Source organism: Alnus glutinosa, chromosome 10, assembly GCF_958979055.1.
Source record: "Alnus glutinosa chromosome 10, dhAlnGlut1.1, whole genome shotgun sequence".
In the NCBI taxonomy this organism is placed as follows: Eukaryota; Viridiplantae; Streptophyta; class Magnoliopsida; order Fagales; family Betulaceae; genus Alnus; species Alnus glutinosa.
In genome coordinates, this window is record NC_084895.1 from 11,267,730 (window position 1) to 11,295,576 (window position 27,847).

General features: G+C 38.8%; 2 protein-coding genes across 2 annotated transcripts; both read left to right on the forward strand.

Annotated features, from left to right (window-relative positions):
• The first annotated feature begins 2,914 nt into the window (after positions 1 to 2,914).
• Positions 2,915 to 18,577, forward strand: LOC133880201 (uncharacterized). Its single transcript, XM_062319103.1, has 2 exons — positions 2,915 to 3,610; positions 18,295 to 18,577. The coding sequence occupies exons 1-2, from the start codon at positions 3,067 to 3,069 to the stop codon at positions 18,555 to 18,557; spliced, it is 807 nt and encodes a 268-aa protein (XP_062175087.1). The 5' UTR covers positions 2,915 to 3,066; the 3' UTR covers positions 18,558 to 18,577.
• A 3,831-nt stretch (positions 18,578 to 22,408) lies between these two features.
• Positions 22,409 to 24,707, forward strand: LOC133878840 (uncharacterized). Its single transcript, XM_062317384.1, has 2 exons — positions 22,409 to 22,560; positions 24,081 to 24,707. The coding sequence occupies exons 1-2, from the start codon at positions 22,546 to 22,548 to the stop codon at positions 24,378 to 24,380; spliced, it is 315 nt and encodes a 104-aa protein (XP_062173368.1). The 5' UTR covers positions 22,409 to 22,545; the 3' UTR covers positions 24,381 to 24,707.
• Positions 24,708 to 27,847: the final 3,140 nt, after the last annotated feature.

Consider the following 27,847-nt stretch of genomic DNA (forward strand, 5'->3'; position numbering starts at 1 on the left):
TGACTTCAAAATGTACCAAGTCTCACGATACCCCCTTTCAACCTTTCTCTCAGCACTGTCACCACTTGAACCTTCCACATTTAAACAAGCCTCCACCAAACCCGAGTGGATTGAAGCCATGACACATGAGTACAATGCCTTGCTTTCTAATCAAACCTGGACCTTGTGCCCACGTCCCTCTCACCACAATGTTGTAAGAAATAAATGGGTCTTCAAGGTGAAGCAAAAATCTGATGGCCGTGTGGACAGGTTTAAGGCACGATTGGTAGCCAAAGGATTTGAACAAAAGAGTGGAATTGACTACCATGAAACCTTTAGCCCGGTAATCAAGCCAGCCACAATCCGGTTAATCTTTGCTTTGGCTGTGCAATTCGATTGGCAATTGAGACAACTTGATGTATCTAATGCCTTTCTTCATGGAGTGTTAGAAGAGGAGGTGTATATGGAACATCCTCAAGGATTTGTAGACCCTTCTTTTCCCAATCATGTATGTAGGTTGCATAAGTCCATTTATGGACTAAAACAGGCACCAAGAGCCTAGTTCAAGAGATTATCTACTGCTTTGTTAGAGCATGGATTTGTTGAGTCTCATGTGGATTATTCTCTGTTTATTTATCATTCTGGTTCAATTCATGTTTTCTTGTTGATCTACGTACATGACATCATAATCACAGGAAACAACCTTGCCACCATTACTCTGCTTATTGACAAACTGCAATCCAGCTTTGCCTTAAAAGACTTAGGTGACCTCAGTTACTTCCTTGGCATACAAGCAGTCCGAAACTCTGAGGGTCTTCACCTACACCAATCCAAATATGCAATTGATCTCCTCCAGCGAGTTAACATGGCAGATTCCAAGCCCTATCGTGCTCCATGCATTGCAGGTTCTAAAATGTCCAAATTTGATGGTGAGGCTCTTTTGGATCCTACGGCATTCCGGCATGTAGTTGGTGCCCTACAATATATCACACTCATTCGACCTGATCTTGCATACTCAGTTAACCAATTGTGTCAACACATGCACAATCCCACCACAACTCATTGGACAGCAGCTAAGAGAATGTTACGGTATCTTAAAGGATCCGTTGATAGTGGCTTGTATTACAGCAAAGGCAAAGTCTCCCTTAATGCTTTTTGTGACTCAGATTGGGCTAGTAACCCTAATGACAGACGCTCCATTACAGGGTTCTGCATCTTCCTAGGCTCAAATCTGGTTTCTTGGTCTGCCAAGAAACAATATGTCGTCTCTCGGTCAAGCACCGAGGCCGAATTCCACTCTATGTCTCTTGCTGTTGCAGATTTGTTCTGGCTTCGCATGCTTCTCCGTGAATTGCACATCTCACTTCCTTCTCCTCCCACTTTGTGGTGTGACAATGCCGGGGCTATAGCACTTACCTCCAATCCTGTCTTCCATGCTCGAACTAAACACATAGAAGTTGACTTCCACTTCATCTGGGAGAAGGTCACAAATCGAGACATTCAAATTCAATATATCTCCACTTTGGATCAAATTGCTGATCTCTTCACAAAAGGGCATACTACCATTCAGTTCTGCCTTCTCCGTGACAAACTGAGAGTTGCTCCACCCCCTCTCAGTTTGCAGGGGGGTGTTAAAGTGAATTCAACTTCTTCCACGTGTTCCTCAATTCATGCAGCAAATCAGCAGCCCCCACAAAGTCATCCTGCATCCTCCACGTATTTAGCATCTCATGCAACAAATCCAAGTCAACAAAGCACTAATTGACAGCAGCCTTTGACAGAAAACATGTGTCCATGTTTTCTGCAAACAGCTGTAGCTATAGCAGCCCCTGCATTCAGCTCTTCTGCACTCTTCACAGCCATGCGCCTAGGACAAGCCTCAAGAGGAGTCTTCTCAAATTTCTTGCTTTGGTTTTCCTCTTTTACTGATCATGTTGATCCCCTTGATTCTTAGCTTCTTGTAGTAACAATTCTCAGCTCTTGTAAAAACCTTTGTACAAATGCTTCAAGCCAACTTGGCTATATATATACAATGAATTCTCACTGTTTTGGTAGAAGTAACCAAACAGTTTTTCTAAGAATTTTCATTATATGCAATCACCCCCTAATTTTGGCCATAATTAAAACTAAAAGAAAAACACATAAAAATGGTTGACTTTGGTTATACCAGATATGGCTTGCCCTCCACCGTGCGATTTATGATGATTTCATCAAATGGGATTCCCAACACTTGATGGACAAGAGCATATTGAAGCAATCGGCTCACAAGTGCCCGTTTTCTGTCCTCCATTCTAAAAAATCTACCAATGTGAAAGCACATTTACAGGTCATCGAATCTTACACAAAAGATCTACAAATTTGACATTATTGAAACAACCTACAATCTAGTATACCAACTTGAAAAAAAATTACACCTTATATAAAGAAAAGATGCCAAAGTAACTCTCAGTTGAAAAAAGAAAAAAAATTATATGCAATTCTAGTGTGTGAATATAAATATAAACTACATATTCAAATTCTCAATTATTTTTCTCTTCTTAAAATTTCTCGGTAACCAAACAGAGCTTTTATGCAAAATTCTGAAACAGGCATCATAATATTCATTAAAACTTTTTTAGTTTTGTGGTTTTCTTGTTATTTCGTTTCTCGGCAAGCAAACAGGGAGTGAAGGAGAGGAAAAGAGGAAAGGTTAGCTGACCTGGCGATGGAGGAGTGTTCATGTTGAGGGAGGAGAAGGATAGCAGAGGAGAACTCAGGGGGAGATGGGTCCCACTTTGATAAGTCAACCACCTATCTCCGTACTCCCTTCTCCATAACTGTTACCTACCCACAAAGCTCACAATGCTGACCAACATTAATGTAGGGATTCTAATCCCATTCCTTCACGCCGTTTTGTTTGGTAAAAGAAACGACGCAGATTAAATTAAAAAAGTCCTAATTAAATCTGAACCCTTTATTTTTTTTGTATACCTTTCGGAGTCTTGAATGTGACACAGCTTCTTATTCTCTCTTGTTCAGCTTCTTTTGAATTGCTGATTTGAAGTTGTTGTTTTGGTTCCAATATTGTATAGCTTGAGCAAAGAAAAGATGGGGTTGGGTATTTCAGTTTTGATAGGATTTAAGGCAGCTGTTATGTTCCTCTTCTTTGCATACCTTAGAAGCTTTGGTTTCACATTGTTATCAATGCCATTCTTGTATACCTCTTTGATATCTTTGTTAATTTCTATTGCTTCACATCCTTCTATCAATCTTCCCATGTTCTTGGGCAAGAACTCAGATGGGAGCTTCCCCATTTGGTCCATAATTATGTTCAGCCCTTTTTTGAACTTCGTTCGAGGTTTCTCAGCATTGCGGAGATTGGGAAGCGGGGAAGCCCCTTATAATGAAATTTGCGAGGGATTGTATGTTGGCGGATGGCCTTCTTCGCCGGAAAAATTGCCGTCCGGTAACCCTGCTGTCGTCGATTGTACTTGTGAATTGCCAAGAAGGCTGGAATTCTCGGGCCATGCCTATTTGTGTATCCCAACTTGGGATACGAGGAGTCCTCAGCCGGCTGAGATCGAGTCAGCTGTTCAGTGGGCTTGTCGAAAGAGAGCTCAGAACAGGCCTGTGTTCATCCACTGTGCATATGGTATGTTACTCAATTCTGAAACCATTTAATTAATTTCACTTGGAAGTAGTACTGCTTCTGCTTTTTGTAATGCATATTACAGATTGTTGGTGTAAGTGAGAATAGAGATGTTTCTAAGCATGAGTCTTCCGGTTGATGGGTTTTCCACACTTAATTACATTAGTAAGAAAACTTGTATGTCTTTGGCAATGACCTGGTTACTCAAATCAATATGGTTAACTTACAACCTAAATACTTGATCACGTGGAATACCTTCTATCCCAGTAATCACATAATGATGTTTTGTTATTATTTTTTTCATGGAGGGTCAACTATTAATCATAGGTCCGTCATGCTATCTGTAATTGCGTCAAAGACACCTCTGTGCATTTCCCTTTTCCTTGTAGCAATTGCAGGTTGAATCCCATCAACCCCTTAGTGGGTGTTGTCATCTGTACATGGAAGCCTGAGGTTGTCTTAATAGTAGTTTTTTTTTCCTTGCTTTTGCCACATGCTAGAGACGTGTTACAAAAGCATATCTTTTTTACTTTCTTTCTTCTTCTTTTTCCTTCATTTTTTATTCTTTTCCTTAAGGAATTAAATGGCATTTTCATTTCTTTTTTATTAGTAGCGGGTTGAAATTCTGCCACATTTCAGAGAGATGTTTGTTAACAAAGTTCTTCGTTTTCTCCTTTTTTGTAGTTCTTTTATCATATAATGAATCTACTATCTTTTATAGTTGGCATTCAAATTAGTTATATTTAAGAATTGATACTTCTAATTTTTAACACTTTCTCATAGTAACCAAATTCCTTCTTCTTATTCTTCTTCTTTTTTTAATATAATTTTTCTACTTTATTATCCTCTTAGTTTTATTTTGGATTCAAACTCTTAACTTTTAACATTCTCTCATAGTCGTCGATCAGAATATAAAATTGTTATAAGAAATTTATGGTGAGATATACGTCAATAAGGTAAATGAAGTGATCAGTGAGGTGTGTAATACTTTTCAAAGATCTATACTGATAGGAGGTGTTCTTCAGTGTTAAGTAGCTTTATGCTGGTGATAGTGTTATGTGGCTGTAAATATGAGAGATGGCCATGCTCGATGGTCTACGATGATGGATTTAGTTGTCATTTGAAATGAATAATTATGATTAATATTGCTGACTTAAATCAGTGGGGGTTATAGTTGTGTTGTTACATATAATTGTAATTGCTATTGATATACAAGGAAGAGAATTAGCTTATAGTATGTCCCAAATTTAAAAATATATAGCAATGTCCCTTATGATTCGTTTAAAATACTTTCAATATTATTTTGTATTCAAAAGTAATAAAAAACATGGTCCTGCAGAAATTTTTTAACTATTTGCATGAGAAATCACATCTTACTAATAAATAGCCAATCAAAATTTAATAGAAGTGTAACAGAAAATGACCTATGCATTGCATCAGTTACGTGCTAGTAAAATTTCAAATTGAAATCTTGCCAGTGTGTTTTTTGTTTTTAAGTTTCCTACTTTTTGCTTTCCTGGAAATACTACTCAAATAGTTGCTTTTTAAGGCTAGATAATATAGCATCCAATCTTGTCTTCTGAAATGAAATTGTTGGATACAATTCATGTTAGTTTTGTGCATTCCTCAGACATGATTACTTTGCACACGTGCTTATACATGAAAATAGCGAGCATACTGACTTATATGTCCTTTGCATATGCAAATGACTTCAGTCTTTACTTTAATGCCAGGGTTTGAAGTTGTTCCCTAAGACAATTAACAAGCCAAGAGGGAGCAAAATTCTCATTATTGCTTTTGTAGTTCTTTTTGCTTCCCTCTTCTAAAGGTGTATAATCTGATAAAGGTGTTTATATTTAAATTTCAGTTACCCCGTTTCTTGTGGGTGCAACACTTTACTGTTGTCACTAAGATCTCAGGAAATTAGGTGGGTGTCCAAGATTAATATTATTGTTCATCTTGAGGCTGTGTAAGTAAACTAGGACTGAGGAATGAGTTCAATTGAAACTTCAAATGGGATAGCTCTTTAGTTTTATTTTCCCAGTTTGTCAGTTGCAACTTACATGCTTTCTAGTGTTTGATTAGCCTTCAGAATTTATGTTGAGAGGTGCCGAGAGTGGTGTCTTGTATTACGTGAGATATTTTTTCAATGACGATGATGCAGGCAACAATGAGATGGTTTTAATTTAATTTAGGTCTACTTGTTTATAGAAATCAGGGGTATTTTGGTTTTTCCATACTTTTCCCAGCAGCAGGTTAGTTGGGCTTGGTTATGTATGAGGTCTATGTAAGGCATGGATTAATCTTTCTAGAAGTCCATAAAAAGAAGGATGGATAGAGGCCTACTATGTAAGGCATGTATATCAATTTGCAATGAAATATATGGAAAACACTGCTCCTGGTTGGACGTGTGATGCATCTTTCTCTTGGGTGTGAATTGTGATGCACAAGAACCCAGTGGGATGCTAGTTGACTTCGTTTTTTCTTTCTATTTTCCTTTCTTGTTACTTGCTGTTTGCTGTGTTTCATCCCCTTACTCAGACTTTTCCAGCCCTAAACACTAATATTCCAGCCCCAAATACCTACAAACCTAATATGTACAATCTGTATCAGATCTGTTAGTATCTTCTAAACCAGCCACAAAATTCTTAGTTATTAGGTACCGAACTATAAGATTCTGCACCATATTTGGTGTCAGAAAATTATCTGCCATGATATTTTCACATGATGGAGATTTCTACATCAGTGGATTTGCTTGGGAAGAGGGTAAGGGTCTTCTTAAAGAAGAAATTCTTCTACGAGATCTTCAGGATGATTTTCGTGATCGACTGAATACTCTGAACAAGGTGATTTGTTTTTAATTGATTATGCAAGGAAATGTAAGGAAGCATTTATCAAATTTTGGGAGTGGTAGAGAGTGATCATATGACTATCACTATATTCAAGAGTTGGCCAAAATTTGAAATTAAAATAGAGATGTCTCGTGTGTTTTGAGAAAATCTGAAGATGCTATTGAAAAATGGGTATCTGGTAACATTCCTTAAAGAAACTGCAAGTGTGAACCTCCCCACACACACATCCACCTTTTCCACCACCCTCTTATCCCACAAGATAAGAATACCCCCTGAGGCCCCACTAGCATCCAAACAACACCAATTCACATAATTACACCCCCAAAGACTACGCACAAACTGCCTCGAAGGATCCTTATGTCAACAATTAGGGATAAAATCTTGTTTCTTATTTTTTCATTTGATCGAATACTCTTTAAATAGAGTTACATTTGTCTTACTTTTAGTCTATACGCAATTTATGCCTAGTATTACGCCTGTAATCACTGCATGTCTATCTCCTAGATTTTCCTGTCTTTTACTTTTGACTATTTACAACTCACACTTTGTTGACTATTTTCAACTCACGCCAACACTCCCCCTCAAGTTGGGGCATATAGATCTTTCATGCACAACTTGTTAAGTGAGTTGTAAAACTCTTTACTTGATACCGCCTTAGTGAGGATATCTGCTAATTGATCTTCAGACTTCACAAATGGGAAGCAGATTATCTTCTCTTCCAAGTTTTCTTTGATGAAGTGTCGATCCACTTCAATATGCTTTGTACGGTCATGTTGGACTGGATCGTGAGATATTGCAATGGCAGATTTATTATCACAGAAAAGCTCCATTTCTGAAGTAGGAGTAAATCCAAGTTCAGTAAGAAGCCTCCTGATCCACAGTAGTTCACACAATCCCTTCGCCATTCCACGAAATTCGGCCTCCCAGGTCTTGGCGTCCCATGTCTCCCTACCCACGATCCTTATGCTCCCTCCCCGAGTATTTGGGTGTGTGGCTTACGTACACCTTCACAAGAACCAACGAACTAAGTTGGACCCCTGTGCCCTCAAATGTCTCTTCTTAGGTTACGCTACGCATCAGAAGGGGTATCAATGCTATGACCCCTCAACCAGTCGGCTCTATGTGACTATGGATGTCACCTTCTTGGAATCTGAACCGTTCTTCTCTGGCCCCAATCCTGCTCTTCAAGGGGAGATACATGATCAAGAACAGAATTGGACGCATTTTGACTGGCCAAATAGCAATACAGTGATGAGAGAAGAACCACATGGTGAAGAAGAAGAAGCACACTCAGGGTCAGAACAGGACACTGCAAGCCCCTCCTCTTCCACAGTACCCACAAGCTCTTCTCCTGAGAATATTCCTGAGGTAAGCACACTTGACACACATTTAGATAACAGTAACCTGAATCCCCCTGCTGGATATGTTCTACCTTTCAGGACAAACCGTGGCCAGCCACCGAAAAGATACTCCCCTGATGATGAAGAGCGAAGATCAAGGTATCCAATTGCCAACTATATGTCAACCAAGAGATTACCTGAACCTCTCAGAGGATTTGTGCACGTACTTTCCTCAATCCAAGTTCCAGCTGGAATTCAGGAAACCTTGTCTGATCCAAAATGGACACAAGCAATAAAGGAAGAAATGGAGGCACTCCTTAAAAATGACACATGGACTCTCGTTCCACTACCTGAAGGGAAGAAAACAGTAGGATGCAAATGGGTATTTTCCATCAAACACAAGGCAGATGGATCAGTGGAGAGATATAAAGCAAGATTGGTGGCAAAAGGCTATACACAAACGTATGGGGTTGATTATCAAGAGACCTTCTCACCAGTAGCGAAGCTCAGCACTGTAAGGATTCTATTATCTCTTGTAGCTAACCTTGATTGGCCACTACATCAATTTGACGTAAAAAATGCATTCTTACACGGCAAACTTGAAGAAGAAGTCTACATGGACCTTCCCCCGGGATACACAGCCTCCACGGATGTCAAAGTTGTGTGTGAACTACAACGGGCCCTATATGGCCTAAAACAATCACCACGAGCGTGGTTTGGGCGATTCAGCTTGGCAATGCGGGAATATGGGTTCAAGCAAAGCAACTCAGATCATACACTGTTCATAAAGCATAATGGAAAGAAGGTAACGGTATTAATAGTCTATGTGGATGACATGATTATTACAGGTGACGATGAAGAAGAGATATTAAGACTACAGGAGGAACTGGCCACTGATTTTGAAATAAAAAATCTGGGAGGGCTTAAGTATTTTCTGGGAATCGAAGTCGCAAGGTCTAAGGAAGGAATATTCCTTTCCCAAAGGAAATATGTACTGGATGTATTATCAGAAGTAGGGATGTTGGAGTGCAAGCCAGCAGATACTCCAATTGTTCAAAATCATCGACTTGGAGAGTATCCAGACCAAACTCCAACGGACAAAGGAAGATACCAAAGGTTAGTTGAGAAACTAATATACCTCTCACATACTCGTCCTGACATTGCTTATGCCGTGAGTGTAGTCAGTCAATTTATGCATAATCCTAGTGAAGATCACATGGATGCAGTAATCCGGATACTAAGATACTTGAAGGGGTCACCAGGAAAGGGACTAATGTTCTCGAGGAATAGCCATTTGAAAATTAAGGGCTATACAGATGCAGATTGGGCTGGAAGTATCTCAGACAGAAGATCTACCTCAGGTTATTTTATGTTTGTAGGCGGAAACCTAGTCACTTGGAGAAGCAAGAAACAAGATTTTATCCCTAATTGTTGACATGGTATCAGAGCGGTTGTGATCTTGCCTTGTTTTTTTTTTTTTTTTTTTTTTTTTTCTTCTTTTCTCTGGTTGGCAGAGTTGGAGATTGAGATGAGGGAGGGGGAGACGACCCACCTTCCTTGAACTGATCGACGTCACCCTCCGACGACCCACCTGCCGAAAGGATCGGGTTCCTCCACACCCAAGGCTGCCTCCCGCTGCCGCACACTACCGCTACTAGAACGGCGCTACTGGAGAACACGCCGTCAGCCCACCACCAACTTCCGTCCCTGCGCTCAGCCCAGGGACACTGAGGCTCCGACGTTGCAGCACCGCGCAACCCACGCCTAGCGAGTAGCGACGAAGAAAGGGGAGAAAAAAAGAGGAAGAAGAAATCAGAAACGGAAAAAAAAAAAAAAAAAAAAAAAAAAAAAAAGAAGAGGACAAAAAGTGAAAACAAACTTTCCACTTTGTTCCCCAACTTTGTTCCCCACTTTGTTCCCCACTTTGTTCCACTTTGTTCCACTTTCCCGGATGTGAAGGGGATCAGTTTTTTTTAGTAAAAAAAAAAAAAAAAAAAAAAATATTTAGCTGCTCTTACCTGTTCTTTCTGCTATGGCCGACTCTGTCACCGATAATAACCCACCACCAATATCCTCTATCCTTACCAACTTCACCAACCAAATGACCGAAGCCCTATCTAAGGTGTAGACCCCGACCTATTCCACCGAAAACGTTGCTAACGTTGCTGCCCCGATTGGTATCAAGTTGGACAGTTCCAACTACGGCCTTTGGTCCCAAATTGTCGAGATCTATATCTCCGGCAAAGACAAATTGGGATTTATCAACGGTGACTATCCACCACCGCCGACGACAGACCCATCCTTTCGAAAATGGCAAACCGATAACGCCATTGTCAAAGGATGGCTGATCAACTCTATGGACTCGACGCTCATCGAAAATTTCATCCGATTTCCCACTGCTAAAGCAGTTTGGGACGCGATTGCTACAACATTTTTTGATGGAAGTGATACCTCTCAGGTCTACGACCTCCGGCGACGGGTTACTCGTCTGAAACAAGCCGGCGGCTCCATTGGGAAAATAGGTTTCCTGAGGCGGCTCAGAAGAGGATGCCCCGTCTTTTCTCTGACCACTTTCCTATTCTCCTCGATTGTGCTCACTCTTCTGCAAGAAGTAGACCGTTCAAGTTTGAGAATATGTGGCTCAAGGTGGATGGTTTTGTGGGGTTGGTGAAACATTGGTGGGACTCTTTCTCTTTTCATGGCTCTCCTAGCTTTGTGCTTGCATGTAAATTAAAGGCCCTCAAGTCTTGTTTGAAGACGTGGAATGTAGAGGCCTTTGGTAATGTGGAGAGAAACAAGAAAAAGCTTCTTGAGGAGCTTCAGGTGATTGATACAGTGGAAGGTAGTAGGGCTTTGGTTGAGGGGGAGATTCAAAAGAAGCTGGAGGTTGTCAGTGAGTTAGAGAGGTGCTCTCTACTGGAGGAGATCTCCTGGAGGCAAAAGTCCAGGGTGATGTGGTTGAAAGAAGGAGATAAATGCACAAAATTCTTCCACTCAATTGCCAACTCAAATAGAAGGTATAACTCTATTGATTCCTTGTTGATTGGAGATTCCGTTTCTTCTAATCCGGCAGAGATAGGGGAGCATGTGGTTCAGTTCTATCAAGATCTCTTCTCTGAGAAGCATAGCTGGAGACCTCGGTTGGATGATCTTTCCTTTGATACCATTTTAGAGTCAGAAGCGAGGTGGTTGGAGAGAGCCTTTGAGGAGGAGGAGGTTAGAAGCATCCCAAACTGCTTTAGCAGTGGGAAATCGGATGAAATTTCCGATGAGCGTCGGGTCCATAGAGTTGATCAGCCATCCTTTGACAATGGCGTTATCGGTTTGCCATTTTCGAAAGGATGGGTCTGTCGTCGGCGGTGGTGGATAGTCACCGTTGATAAATCCCAATTTGTCTTTGCCGGAGATATACATCTCGACAATTTGGGACCAAAGGCCGTAGTTGGAACTGTCCAACTTGATACCAATCGGGGCAGCAACGTTTTCGGTGGAATAGGTCGGGGTCTGCACCTTAGATAGGGCTTCGGTCATTTGGTTGGTGAAGTTGGTAAGGATAGAGGATATTGGTGGTGGGTTATTATCGGTGACAGAGTCGGCCATAGCAGAAAGAACAGGTAAGAGCAGCTAAATATTTTTTTTTTTTTTTTTTTTTTTACTAAAAAAAACTGATCCCCTTCACATCCGGGAAAGTGGAACAAAGTGGAACAAAGTGGGGAACAAAGTTGGGGAACAAAGTGGAAAGTTTGTTTTCACTTTTTGTCCTCTTCTTCTTCTTTTTTTTCCGTTTCTGATTTCTTCTTCCTCTTTTTTTCTCCCCTTTCTTCGTCGCTACTCGCTAGGCGTGGGTTGCGCGGTGCTGCAACGTCGGAGCCTCAGTGTCCCTGGGCTGAGCGCAGGGACGGAAGTTGGTGGTGGGCTGACGGCGTGTTCTCCAGTAGCGCCGTTCTGGTAGCGGTAGTGTGCGGCAGCGGGAGGCAGCCTTGGGTGTGGAGGAACCCGATCCTTTCGGCAGGTGGGTCGTCGGAGGGTGACGTCGATCAGTTCAAGGAAGGTGGGTCGTCTCCCCCTCCCTCATCTCAATCTCCAGCTCTGCCAACCAGAGAAAAGAAGAAAAAAAAAAAAAAAAAAAAAAAAAAACAAGGCAAGATCACAACCGCTCTGATACCATGTCAACAATTAGGGATAAAATCTTGTTTCTTATTTTTTCATTTGATCGAATACTCTTTAAATAGAGTTACATTTGTCTTACTTTTAGTCTATACGCAATTTATGCCTAGTATTACGCCTGTAATCACTGCATGTCTATCTCCTAGATTTTCCTGTCTTTTACTTTTGACTATTTACAACTCACACTTTGTTGACTATTTACAACTCACGCCAACACTCCCCCTCAAGTTGGGGCATATAGATCTTTCATGCACAACTTGTTAAGTGAGTTGTAAAACTCTTTACTTGATACCGCCTTAGTGAGGATATCTGCTAATTGATCTTCAGACTTTACAAATGGGAAGCAGATTATCTTCTCTTCCAAGTTTTCTTTGATGAAGTGTCGATCCACTTCAATATGCTTTGTACGGTCATGTTGGACTGGATCGTGAGATATTGCAATGGCAGATTTATTATCACAGAAAAGCTCCATTTCTGAAGTAGGAGTAAATCCAAGTTCAGTAAGAAGCCTCCTGATCCACAGTAGTTCACACAATCCCTTCGCCATTCCACGAAATTCGGCCTCAGCACTAGAAAGTGCTACTACTTTTTGTTTCTTGCTTCTCCAAGTGACTAGGTTTCCGCCTACAAACATAAAATAACCTGAGGTAGATCTTCTGTCTGAGATACTTCCAGCCCAATCTGCATCTGTATAGCCCTTAATTTTCAAATGGCTATTCCTCGAGAACATTAGTCTCTTTCCTGGTGACCCCTTCAAGTATCTTAGTATCCGGATTACTGCATCCATGTGATCTTCACTAGGATTATGCATAAATTGACTGACTACACTCACGGCATAAGCAATGTCAAGACGAGTATGTGAGAGGTATATTAAAAAGTTTCCCAACTAACCTTTGGTATCTTCCTTTGTCCGTTGCGACTTCGATATTTTTGCCTCTTTCTTCCAAATGCTGGGCTCTACCAAGGTGAATATGGAGAGGGCTGATTGTCTTAAATGGGTTCCATCCAAGAAAGGTGTGTTCAGGGTGAAGTCATTTTTTGGTTCGATGATGTGTGATGGAGGTACTCGGTTCCCTTGGAAGTGTGTGTGGCGGTCTCAGGCTACCTCGAGGGCAAATTTCTTCACTTGGTCTGCAGCTCTAGGCAAAATCTTGACGTCGGACAATCTTAGGAAGAGGAACTTAATTATTGTGGATAGATGCTATCTTTGCAAGCAGGATGGAGAATCAGTGGATCATATTCTTCTGCACTGCGATCTGGCTTCTGCTCTTTGGAACAACATTTTCTCCCGCTTTGGTATGGCGTGGGTCATGCCTAGGAGTGTGATGGACTTAGTTGCTTGTTGGTGGAAGTCTGGGAGATCTGGGAGCGCTACTTCTTGGAAGATGGTGCCTATTTGCCTTTTTTGGTGCATTTGGAGAGAAAGAAATCTTAGGTGTTTTGAGAATCTAGAAAGCTCCCTAGAGGAGGTGCTAGAGATGTTTCTCCATACTTTGTATGTCTGGTCGATGGCTTATTTGTACCCTTTATCTATCAGCTTTGCTGAATTTCTGACTTCTTTTTCGCTTACTAGTTAGGTGTTTCCTGTTGTATACTTCTAGTGTACGTAGGGGCGCCTTACGATTTCAATAATACTATCATTACTTATCAAAAAAAAGATATTCATAAGATTAATGAAGAAAGTACAATTTTCAAGCCCAAAAAGAAGGCTGAATTGCCAAAACTGCATGCAAGATGGCTTTAACAGCGAGACTAGCCAGCAGAAAAGCCTAAAACAAAGAGCTAAACTGCCCCAAAAGGAAGCTGAAAATCCAGAAAAAGGATGCTTGCCAATGCCATTCCCACTTACACCATGGCCTTATTCCTTCTTCCAAAGACACTGTCAAGAAATTGATTCAGCCCTTAGAAAGTTCTGGTGGGGGGTTTTCTCAAACCAAAAGACACAACTTGACCCTCCATGCTTGGAACAACATTTGCACTGTCAAATCTATTGGAGGGCTCAGCCTTAAAACCATGGAATTTCTGATACGACTCTCCTTGCAAAGTTGGGCTGGAAGATGATGAACAATCAATCTTTGTTGCGGGTTGATGCTCTAAAAGCTAAGCACCTGACGAATGATGCTTTTCTTAATGTTCCAATCAACCTTGGGCTTCTTGGCTTTGGAAAGGAACCTCAAAGAATTGACAAGTAGTAGAAAAAAGTGCTTGTTGGGCTATTTCAAATGGGCAAAAAATAAATATCTGGTCTTTCCCTTGGATCCATTCTCTTTCTAGTTTCAGACTAAATCCTAACTCCAATCTTTTGACACCCCCCCCAATTCAAGTAGCTGATATAACAAACCCCTCTCACCGATCCTGGAATACTGCTATGTTGCATCTCCTTTTTATCCCATCACTGTCCAGCAAATTCAAAACATTCATCTAGCACAGAACAACTCAATTGATCGATGGATCTGGGCCCCCTCCCCTCTGGCCAATTTTCAGTTAAATCAACCCAGGAATTGGTTATCCAAACTCAACCCACCAGCCCCCCCTTTAGATCCTCAAGACGGGAACTGTCTGTGGAGTTTAAAACTCCAATGCAGATTAAAGCACTTACTCTGGAAAATTGATTGGAACTCTAGAGATCTGGAAGCTTGGAATTGCCCTATTTGCAAAGGACCTCCATAATCCGTTCAACACATTTTTCTGGATTGCCCCTTTGTAAGAAATATTTGGAGAAGCTCTAAATGGCCTTTGGACACTTCTGTGTTCAGGAACCAGTCCATTGAATTGTGGATCAAGGCCATTTTAAGACCTCATAGCATGCTTGCCATCCCCAAAAGGGATCATGAGTTCCAAATCATGGCAGCAGTCACCATGGATCATATTTGGTTTGCAAGAAATCAATTTATCCATAAAGCAGTCAAGTCAGAGGTCCCCACTATGACGCAGATAACTCTTAGCTCTGGCACATCTATTGGCCTGGCTGAACTCTACTCCATAAGCGCTCCAATCTTGTTGTTGCAGCAGCAGTCCTTAGTGGCTCTGAAAGCAACATCATCTCAGTAGCCACTCGCCGCCTTCCTCCTGTGGAAGCCAATGTAGGGGAGGCTCATGCTGCCCTGCTGACAGTAAAGTTAGCTGCCTAGATCTTTTCGCCTATCATTGCAAATATTCACCAACAGCTCCTTCTCCTTCAAAGTTAGACAGCTTCGAAGATCTCTGGATGTGTAAATACTCGAGCACATCAGGTTGCTAAGTGGGCCACTTTCCACCTTATGTTTGGAAGCATTCCTATTTTTTCTCCCATTCTCTCTTTCATCAAGATCAAGACTGGGAAAGACGTCCTTGTGTAACTTTCCCTTTCCCTTGTAGCTCAGGAAAAAAAAAATTATTAAAACAGATTGTTGGAAAGGTAGGACACCAAGAAGAGCAAATAGTTGAACCTAAACAATAAGCTCAATAGTTGGACCAAATACGCAATACAGCCCAAAGAGCAGGAACAACAAGCAAAGAGCCTAATCAGCAACTCAAAATGCCTAGACAACTTGTAGGTGTGTCAGAACGGCAACCTGAATGGTATAGAGGAAACTCTCGACAAAAAGGAAGCTATTGAATTGATTGACAGAGAGGACATCAAGTGCGAAGGCAAGGGAACCAGGTCAAACAGGCTATTGGAGGAAAGAAAATTGAAAGTTCAGCTGTGTCAAATACACCTCAACAATATTCAAGAATTGTCCTTAAAGAGGATAAAGTTGAAGTAAAGGAATACACTTTGTGGAGTAAAGAATTGAAAGATCCAGGTTCCTCTCCTGTTGTTACTACAAAGAGTTCCCGAGAAGATTGAAAGACTGGAACATGGAATAAGGAAAATGAAAGAGATAGAAAAGCAAATTTTGATAGTTCTACATGCGGCATCAAGTTAAGGCCGCACAACCTATATTGATGGTTCCCATTATTGATTTGATTCCTGAAAAATTTGACACTCAGATTGGAAAGGATACTCTGGTATCATTGTGGTTGCTATTAACAAAGGAGAGGACATTCAAGCTGAAGCCTTTTATCCTATGTCAAGGAACCAATTTAAGAAATTGGAAATTTTATTAATTGAATACTTTAAAACTCAAGGACAAATGGAAGAATGATGCAGGCAGCAATAAGATGGTTTTATTTTAACCGAGTTTGATTTAACTTTAGAAGTCAGGTATTTGGGTCTTTCCGTGTTGTTCCCAGCAGCTGTTTACTTAGGCTTCATTATGCAAGGTCTATATAAGACATCATTAATGTTTTCTGAAGTCACAAAAAAGTTTGGTAGGTAGAGGTTTATATAAGGCATGCGTGTAATGTTTTCAGAAGTCAGTGAGAAGCAGGGTAGGTTTAGACCTATGTAAGTCATGTACTGATATTTTCATGGGGCAATGAAAGATGTCGAGAAACACAGCTGCTTGTTTAATGCATCATGCATCTTATCGTAGGGGTGATGCTGAAGAACCTTAGTATGATGCTATGTTGATCTGCTTTTTTCCCAATTTTCTTTTCTTTCTACTTGCTGTTTGCTTTGTTCCAGCCCTTCTACTCAGATTCTTCCAGCCCTACATACTAAAATCCCAGCCAAAACGCAGACCTATGGACCTGATCTGTACTGTCTGGATAAGATCCATCAGTATCCTCTAAATCAACTCCAAAATTCCTAGATTTGTAGTTGATAGGTGCTAAACTATAGGATCCTGCATCACGTGCTCTACTGTTGTCACATCCAATGAAATCATTATGAACTTAAATCTTTGAATGTGTGCGTGGTTTCCGTTATAGATGGAGTTTGCTTCCACTTTATTTCATTTTATTTTCTTTGAATCAGATAGTTGACTTTGGCAATGAGTGGATATCTGGAGCAGAGAAATAAGAAAATGGATGTTTCTACTGCTGGTGTTTGTCTTAGTGGCTGATTGGATATTTGTGTTGGGCATGATTTAAGATATTGTTAATATCTCATGATATGTAGGTGTCAGTTGTACGAAGTGAGAGTGATATCTGAAAATATTGTTTAGAAGTATATCAGCCGACATGTCATATTTAGATGCAAAATAGTGGGATATGTTGTCAGAAGTATCTGAAATATCGCAAGAATATATGAAAAATATAAAAAATTGAACAAAAACTGAAATATATTGAAAATTTGTCACATCACTAGTTTGCTTTGATATTTCTGGTATTTTCAAAATTCAAAAACTTGATTTGGGGGGGGCGGAGGGTAGGGTTGAGTTGTCCTATGAAGAGCACACATGGGTCTGTATGAGATTATTGGCTCTAATCTTTATGTATCAGCTGACACAGTATCCTGACAGTAACTAGATTTAGAAAGTTCTACGGCTGACCACAATTGAGATACCCGACTTCAGGGCGAATTCTGGGCGAAATTTCTTTTGCTGGTGTGCCATGTAGGGTACAGGAAAAAAATAACGTTGATCCTCCACAATGGGAGACGGCATAAATTGATTTCCATATTCAAAACGCGTTTGAATGGAGAGAAATATAAAATTGATTGAAAATAGGAAATTTCATATGAGAGGAAAATGTTTTCTTATATTCATTTTTTATATCGAGTGGCATATTTTTATTTATTTATTTTGTCTTCTTTCTTTGCAGTGAGCCTTTTGAGTCCCCTCCCCCAAAATACCAAGCGCACACACACACACACACTCCTTGCATGTTCAGGGCTTTAGCCTTTTTAAAATTCCACAGGAAAAATTTAGTGCTGATTGTGGAAGAGTTCATTACTAGGATGTCCTTTGAGAATCGGTACCCAATTGAATCAATTTGTGCATGCAAAGTTTAAAATTCACAAGTAAATTCTTTACAAAGAATGCCTCTCAGCCTAGATAGAGGGCAAAGATGCAGAGGCGAGGCCGCCCCAAAAATTAAAATAACTAATATATGTGAAATGAAGACCACCCCCCAAGCCTTAACTGAAGTGGTAAAGGGTGAATAGGTTGCCATGGGTCTCAGGCTCTCTCATAAAAATTTTCTAGCATTCTGATGGCACAGGATTTCATTTTTAGGTTACCTGCCCAGTCATTGTTGCAATTCATATCTATAGCTTTTATAAGCACTGGGTTTCTAGCTAGGGGCCATATTTTGCTAATGAAGAATAAAGGCATATTACAACTAGGACTAGTTGAACCTATATCCTAAGAATTTCTACATAAACTATGAAAAAGTTTTCATTATAGCATTGAGATGAATTGACATGAGAATTTATTTTCTGGTCTAATCTTGTTTTATGTGTTCAAGTACTGAGGTGTGTAGTTGACTTTTTCTTTCCTCTTGTTACTTCTTTCTATTTTAGGTCATGGAAGAAGTGTTGCTGTCATGTGTGCACTATTAGTGGCTCTAGGCGTGGTGGAAGATTGGAAAAATGCCGAGAAGCTAATCCGAGAAAGACGCCCTTATATTCGGATGAACGCTCTCCATTGCAAGGCCCTAGAAGAATGGTCAAAAGACCGGCTATCTTCTCCTATGAAGATCAGAGAAATGGATATAAGTTCAGTAATTCTGCCCGACTCTTATGGTAGATTGCGATCTGGTAGGACTGCGAAGACAAATGAATGACATGCTCTCCCTTCATTGCATTAACTATTATTTCTTATTCCACACATCCGTCGCTTGCATTCGAATTAGTATCACTTTCTAGTCGGTTTTTAATTTGATTCTGTGCTAGGAAAATTTAAATTTAATAATGCCATGGCCAACCACATTGTAGATTTGAGAAGAATCTGTTCTTTTCTGAATGTTCAATATTATTATGACTTGTGGGTGGCTCCATTGTCCTTCTGAACATGCTCATGGATGGAGGTTATTGTTTAGGTGGTCTTAATATACATGAATGAGGCACTTTTTGGTTGCATTTGTGAATGTTATGAACATCAAGAAGTGTGCTTATGTGCCACAATTGAAGTTCACAAGAGATAACCCGCCAGGCATCTCATGTTCCAAATTATGAGAATAAACTTTTCATTTTTGTTCTCCCTTTGAACCCCAGCTCCCCCTTCTCTCACCTACTCCTCTGTTCCCATTTGAAACCCTAGATTCATTTCCCCTAAATTTTCTCTTCTTTTTTGGCCTAATACAATCTCGCCCCCTTATGGCTCCTTGTCCCTTCGCCTTTTCCGACTTCCATGGCAGAAGGTCACCATAGAACCATTGCACTTTCACTATCTTACTGTCATAACTCATAGAAAGAACAGGAAAAATAAAATAAAAACATGACAAAAACGAAAAGGTTGTGTTTTCAATGTTAATTGAAAATGAGAGGTTAAACTATCGAATTATGATTCGAACTCAAGAAATTATTAATTATCCTATAAACTTAAAAACTTAAAACCAATAAGAAAAATAGAATTTAATTATTTAATTCAATATTTTGACTCTTCATTATAACTCACCTCCCCTGTGAGTACTTAAATTGAGAACATTCATTTTTATAATTTTTTTGTCACTAACTATTTATAAACAAAAAATTATTTATCAATTGGAAATTAGTCTGACAAAATGTAAACTCCTTACCCGTAAGAGCCATATGCAGGTTAATCATTCTTTTTCCATTTCTCGATGTCTCTCTCTATTCTATTTTCTTTAGGTTTTGCACACTCGTACTTGATTGACAATTTCAAGCCTATTTAAAATCTCATGCAACAAAGCCCATTTGTTTAGGTAAGAATAGATAATTAGATATCTGAAGCCTTTTAAAACCCTATTAGTTAAAATAAATAAATAAAATTTTGGTTAGCAATCTTGCGTAAAAAAATTATACAAACTTATACAAATAGATAATCATATATAAGTAAGCCATTGGAATGCTCTTAGGCATAAGAGTCAAACCCCTTGAAGAGTCTCTTGATTTTAGTTGTTTTGTAGTAATTGTGAGAGCATGAAGAAGATTGAAGAACATGTTGTTCACACCATACTGAAAACTGTTCTAACAGTTTGGTGCTGTTTGTGGGAACGATTATTCGTTTCTCATAAAAAAAAAAATGTTATGGCAGTGAGCACATGTTTTGGTGGCTGAGTAAACCGGCCGAGAAGACAAAAGCTGGAACCAGTTATTCAGCCTAATCCGCCCCTAAAAAATCAAAACAATTAACAACCTTCATCGTTCCCTCTCCCGAGCGATGGAGATCAAGACCGCATAGTAGCGTTGAAAAGCGGATTGAAGCCCTAACACGGCAGAATGTGGAGTTACTGTTCATAACTTCGAGACAATCCCATCCCGCGGTGAACCAAGATGAGCATGAAGAAGAAGAAGAAGAAGAAGAAGAAGAGCGGAACAGCCATGCCAACAGCCACGTCGTCAAGAGGACGATCACCGAAAAGAAAATTTTCGAGAGGATAATCACTGGGAACAAAGAAACGGAAGGGCCAACCGTCGTGGAGACTAACGAGAAGATGCGGGAAACCTGAGCTGAATTGTTACTGAATTGGAGAGAATGTGCATGTACATTGAGATGGAGAGGAAGGACAAAAGCAAATCTGTAGTGGTGGACAAGCTTTTATTTGGTATTGGCTCACCCTTCACCAGGCGGGTAGCAAACTACCAGTTACCTGAGAAGTTCAAGATCCCTCATATCTTGAGTTATGCTGGAGACGGGGATCCTTTTGATCACTTAGAGAATTTTTGAGCACATCTAGATCTTCACGGGACACCAGAGAAGTGGCGAGTTGAACAATTTTTTCCATGCATGGGAAACAAGATACAACTCATGTAAATCTTGATAGATTCTGTAAATCTTGTAAATTTGTATCTTGTTTCCCATGCATCTAGATTCTGTAATTTTTTTTTACTTTTTTATGTAAACTTGAACAATTTTAAGAATGGTTCCATTTTTGTGTAAAGCTGACCAATTTCCTATTTGCCTTTTTTCTTTTCTTTTCTTTTTTTTTTTTTTTTTTTTTGTTTATTCGTTAAGAGTCCTAACCAAATGAATTGCTAAAAAATGAAAATCACTCGAGCCGACTTCAAACAATGGTGGTCATTGGCCAAGCTCGATTCAAACTCGAGTTATTAATATATTTGTTCATTGAGCTGAGTTGGAGCGGCTAATACTTGATCGAGTGGACAAGAATCTTCTCGAGCTATAACATAAGGGAAAAATTGTTTTTTCATATTTTTTTTAGATAATTTTACCCTCCCACTTAAACTAACCTCTCTCGTTCAAATGAATCGAAGTGGATCCAAATGCTGATTGGGTAGCTTCAACTTTATTACAACTAGTCCCATTGATGTCCAACCACGTGGCAAAGGAAACCATGACCATATCTTTGCACAGCATGCTAATTGCCCCAGTCATCCAATCATATTTAAGAACGTAAATAAAGCAGCAAAAGTTCCAATTCCACTGGGAAATGCATCTTACAGGAGAACAAATCTCTTTAGCATTAGAACCTTCATATAATATATATGTATATGAAAGGTTCCCACTAAAACTCCACCACCTCATCTTTGCATTTTTTTTCAACTCATCAGGACCCACGAAATTGTTCCAGCTTTGCAATTCTAGCAAATATGTCGACTAGATTATTGACACGTGGATTAGCATTGGTTCTTGAAGTGATTAAAGCAATCATTATTGATGGAGTTGGAGGGAATGGCAAAGATAACCGTCGCTTTTCCACCCCTCTTTATTCTCTGTTCCTTTACATTCTTGATCAATTTCAATATTTTATTTTATAAAGTAAATCTTTGTTTTGTTAAAAAAAGAATAGTGTAAATAATAATATTACATACTATGTCCATATTTTACTGGATTAATGCAGTAGTGCTCGTCCATCCACCTTTATATATTTTTTTAATAATAGTTGATACAATGACTGATAAGCACTACTATGAACATAAACCTAATAAAATATGATTGAATAGAGGTGTAATATGTAGCATTACTCAATGTGCATTAGTAATTTACTTTAAAAAAAAAAATTAGGGTCACGTCCGAGAAGGGTTTGATGAAACACTGCTCCCACTAATTAAACATGTTGATGTGTCAAATAAATCTCTTACAATATCATTTCATTTAGGTTCAATTTGTTTTGACGTAAAATGTTTTCTGAAAAATGTAATTTCTAATTTTTAGTGTTTGGTATTATCAAAAATTATAGTCAAACCGAAAACATTTTCAGTTAACTAGAAAAACCTTAAGTGAACCCTTAATTTCCATAAAATTGTTTCTCTTTATTTAAAACCGTAAACATTTATCAAATTTGAACTTTTGATTCTTACACTCTTTCTGATAGTATAGTTCATCATTCGGAGTCTGCTAAAAACATCTACCGGCCAACATGGCAAAAAAGCCGGAGTTGGCTGGATTGTTCCATCCTTTTTACAATGGAGAGACTACTAATAGATCGAGAGATCGAGAAGGCGTTTGGATGAAGAAACCATGGAACGTCACCCACGCACACTTGGGCGAATATAGGATTCGACCAAATAATAATCAACCTTTTGGCGAATATATAAAGAGCACCCTATCACCCTTCTTATTTCATTTCATTTAGCTAACTATCCTTTCCTTTTTGCTATATCTTTCTCGCTCAATTCTCCATCTCCATGGCTTCCCTCCAGGTGCTCTCTCTCTCTCTCTCTCTCTCTCTCTCTCTCTCTCTCTCTCTCTCTCTCTCTCCATTTTCGAAGAACAATTATACACACTATGTACACTTGTAAATATATATTATTTCATATATATATATATATAACTGAAGTTGATGAGCATATTTTCGCATAAGAAGCCTAAATGAGCTTTTTGAAAAGGATTGATATTATGAAATTACTTGGAACGAACATATAATTCTGGAGCTTTTTGCATTGATCAGGTGTCGGCAATTTCATACTTGTGAACACATACACCCTGCAGGCATAACTAGATAACAAGCCACTGCATGCATGATATGCAGTAAATTAATGCATACCCTATATATATATATACGTACACACACACACGTTACATGTTACATAAAAATTTAACGTTAACCATTATATGTTTTTAGATTTATTTTCTTTTCTTTTTGTTTTTTCTCGCTAATTAATTAAGAAATCCTAAATGAAAGTTAGTGTTGATTTCTCTCAAAGGATTTTCATAATAATCCTTGATTTATTATGAAAGTGGGACCTAAAGCTAGTTTCTAAGACTCATTAATGAGTTTGTTCGTTAAAACTTTTTAGATAGCTACTGTGTTTTTTTTTTTTTGTTGAACGTGATGTAAAATAAGAGTTAATGTAATTTGGAATATTTTGTGAGTTGAGTCATTGTTTCTTAATGCTTTTACTTTGGGAAAATTTCACTTATAACTTTTGATCTTTTATTAATTTTTAAAAAAGGTACCCAAACTTTAAAAAACTGTCAATTTAAAGTATTTATCTTTCAATTTTTTTAAGTTTCAATAATCCGTTAGAATTTTTCGTTAAATCTTATGAAAATTTTCAAAACACCCCGTGTTTATTTTTTTTAAAAAAAAATATAAAAAGTTTCAAAGATTCAGACATGAGTATTTTTTCAAATTCCGTTAAATTCTAACCAACATTTAAATCCTAGCAATTTTTTTCTTTTTTTTTTTTTTTGAAAAAAAAATGTGTATTTTAGAAATTTTGACAGGATTAAACAAAAAATTATAACAGATGGTTGAAATTGAAAAAAAAATTGAAAGATAGATATCCTAAATTGACACTTTTTAATGCTTGTGTATATTTTTTAAAAAATGATAAAAGATTATGAGCTAGATCGAAGTGAAGTTCTTTCTTTTACTTTTTAGCAAAAAACTTGTTTTAAAAAGCATTAACAAATAAGCTCTAGTCGCATAGGGTGATAATTAATTGGACTCATGCTTGTTATTAACTAACTCTTACTTTGGGAACCTGCATATGAGAGTAGGAGTTGGGATGAATTGGACACATGGTGGATCCATTTTGAATAACATATTTTCTACTTAGGTAGCTAGCAGAAAATATAGCAAGAAATTCACCCAAAAAAAAAAAAAATTAGCAAGAAAGACTATTATATTTCATATGCCATTGAATCATGACAGAGCCACTCAATGAATTTGAGCATTATTCTTCCTAATAAATTACATGACATGGTGATATTTTAGGTCAATGAAAAAGCATCAGTGCCAGAGGAGACTAACCAAAAAGAAGAAACAACACAGGAGGCTCCTGCTGTTGAACAAAAGTTGGCCACTACAGAAGTAGATGTCCCACCGACAGAATCCAAGACAGCTGAACCTGATGAAGTACTGTTTTTCCCTGATGAAGAAGATATTAAACTAGCTGATGAAGAAGGAAATGAAGCAGCAGTGTCACCCATTCGTGAGGAAGATTTGAAATTTACCGAGGATATAGAAAATGAAGATCAAGCAGACCTAGAAGGGGATAATGAGATTGAAGATTAGTAAAAAGAAGGAAAAAGAGATGGTTGTTTATTGGGTAGTGTTGGTGATGCATGGTAGCCTAAACTATTAGCTAGGTGGAAATGGAAATAAAGGTTCACGAGTCTCTTCCACTTTCTAAGCATTTGTTGTGGTGTCATCTGGGTTTTCTAGGCAGTATGGGACCTATATATGGGTCCAAAATATTAATGTTTAGGCTCCTTCAAAAACAGTTAGTTTGTATTCAGCTAATGCTGGGAAGGTCCTTATAGACAATTCTATCTTCTCTTTTGTATTGTGTGGAAAGGTGTGTATCTGGTGAGTTTTTGTGGTAATTTTTTACTTGTCTAATTATCGGGTCAGTTTGTTCAGAGCAAAATAATCATAATGTACATTACAAGAAAATGATTGAAATTACAAAAGGAGATCGAGGACGGGACCCCAACGAACACTCCAAAAAATTACAATGCATGAAATTAAACCTAAAAATAAAATTGGCAAAGATTTTAAACAGATCCAATAACATAATTTCTAGACCAAAAGGTCGATGAGAGGTATGCATGGAAAGCGAAATGTGATGTAGTCGATAGTTGGACCGCTGAAAACATGAAGGGTGCAAACTAACTGTTAATGCCGAAAATTAACAATGAGTAGGCACACTTAGTCCTCCATTTGAGATTCTTGCAAGACAGCCAAACATCATAATGGTGGGCCGCCAAGGGGGAAAGGGCGGCGGCATCATCTCTGATACTTAAATCAGTAAAAGTATAAATGTGAGAATTAAAAAATAGATGAAAATTAGGGGTTGAGACCATACTAGGGTCTTGCCTTTGGCTAACCTTATATAGATATGGTCTTGGTCTTGGCTTGATTGGATGCCTGTGTAAGGCGAGTATCACTGATTTAGTGGCTGATTGAACTTTTGATCACGTTGAAGTATTTTAGGTGATTTCGTTTGGTGGAAATTTATTTCCTTCTTTAGGAGATTGATTTGTGCTCTCGTAATCATGGGAATTTTTTGCCTCTTTGGCGGCGTGTGTGTGCTTCAAGTCAGGTGCTTGTTGGGCTTACGAGCTCTTATGTGACCCCAAAAATTATGCTTGGGTTAAATGGATATTGGGTCGGCTATTTATTGGGCAGTGGGGAATGTAAGCCTCATTTCTAGTAGTCCTCCATTCCCTTGGACTACTTGTCTAGGCCAATGAGAATTAAGTTAAAGATAGTAGCCTTTGAGGTTCAAGCAACCGTGAAATATAACTGTGCCTCCGAATCTTAAGCAACAATCTTATATAAATGTACCGTGCGCTAGGGTTTGTGCAATAGTGAATTATAAATATGCCGCCGGGGCTTGTGCAAGTACATAATAGACATACCAAAGTTGTCGGTTTTTGGAGTCCGAGTTGAAGTAGGTGCCGAGGGCTAGAGACTGATGTTGGCTGCATGGATACATGAATGGCTTCAAGGTTTGCAAATCCTACTTCATGGGTTGTTACGGGGAGGTGAACCCCTCGGAGTTGCATTGGAGGCGATGCAGCCTTAACCTCCGTCTTGCCTTGTGCCAAGCGAAGGACCACATGTTTTTATGCAAAGTGCCCTTCGACTTTTGAGAGGGGACCTTCTGGCTGAGTGCCCTTCGGCTTTTGAGAGGGAACCTTCGGGCAGTGTCCCATTTAGCTTCTAAGAGAGAAACCTTCAAGCAAAGTGCCCTTCAACTTCTGAGAGACGACCTTCGGGTAGAGTGCCCTTCGGCTTCTAAGTGGGGACCTTCGAATTGAGTGCCCTTCGACTTCCGAAATGGGACTTTCGGGTAGAGAGCCTTTCCGTTTCTGAGAGGGGACCTTTGGGCAAAGTGTCCTTTGGTTTCTGAGAGGGGACCTTCGGGTGCACTCAATGTTGGAACTTGAAAAATAAATTGACTTCTTATTAACCGTGTGTGTGTGCAACGTGTAACAAAATATCAAAAGTACGGAATTAAATGAGACAGATATTTTATTAACGAAGTGGAACTCAATTAAGAGAAAAATCACTCCGGGGCAGCAAAACCTAGGAAATCTACTATTCAGAAGACAAAGCTAGTACAGAGACAGTAACACTCACATACCCATATGCAGCGATCGTATCTTGCACTCTGACACGTAACCTAACATGAATGCCTCCTAACCAAGTCACCTACTTGAAGGGGTCTTCAATGGATTCATTTACCTCAGGGCTCCTTCCTAAGATAGACTTCAACACGAGCATAGCAACAGCACACCGGCAACAGCTTGAGAGCTAGCAAATCTTTACAATATCTCCCTAAACATCATTTCTAAGCTATAAAGAATTCAATACCGAATTCCGTAAAGAATACATCTAGAGGCCTCTATTTATAGGCTAAGAAGACCTAAATCGAGTCTGTTTCTAATTTCTCTAGGCGGCATCCGGACAGAAGCATTGAGCGTCCGGACAGTCTTTTGTGCAACCAACTTTCTGATAATTGCTTAAAAGTGTTTATTTTCCCTATTAAGATAAGCATTATCATACTTTATTATCATTTAATTCTTGCATTTTACATTTAGTTGTGGAATATTATTTAATTATTAATCTTAAGCTTAAATGACATATTAATGCAGGAATTTGTGCTTTTGTAGGAATTATAAAAAGAGATGATAAAGCAAAAGGAGACCAAGAAGACTTGTTCAGATAAAGTAGAAGAAGATTGTGAAAAGAAAGTTGAGTAAAAGACAAAAGCATTAAAGAAAAAAAGTGGAGTGAAAGACAAATGAAGTCTACACGAGAAAGGAGAACAAAATGCCAAAATTGAATTGAAGTAAGTATTTTAGAGTCCTAGTCTCCTAGATGCGTGAAGACTCCAACATGCGTGAATTGTGCAGATGAAAAGATGAGGATAATGGTTGCTCCACACTTGCACGAGAATCACGTCTCTTTAGCTGTTGGACACACAAAAGTTGAAGAGAACTTCTCTATAAATAGGAGATGTTGTGGAGAAGGTTGGAGAGCCGAAAATTGCAGAAAAAGAGAAGAAGACGTTCAACTCTAGATTGAAGAAGACAGGGACGACGATTCAAGATTTGTCTTTATTTTCTTCTTAGTTATTTTATTTTGCTAGCATGATGTTTAGGATTTTAACAATGAAATTTATTTACGTAATCATGTCTTACTAAATCTCTAGCTGAGGCTAGGGGTGAAACTTTTAATAAGATTGTAGTATTTATTTTCCAACTCTTTTATCGTTTTTAATTTATGATCTTTTTAATTGATTGCATGATTTATCCTTAGAAAAAGATTTTTGTTCTGCGAAATTCCTTGATTCATTGTTAACTACGGGTACAGTGAATGCTTTGAATTCCCTGCAAATCAAATAACCAATTTTGCGTAGTAAAATCAATCAATTTTAAGATTAATCTTTTGATGATATTTTTTCTTGGTATTCAGTGATATATTTTTCGATTATCACATGAGTTACGAAATAAATATTATAATTTTGTTAA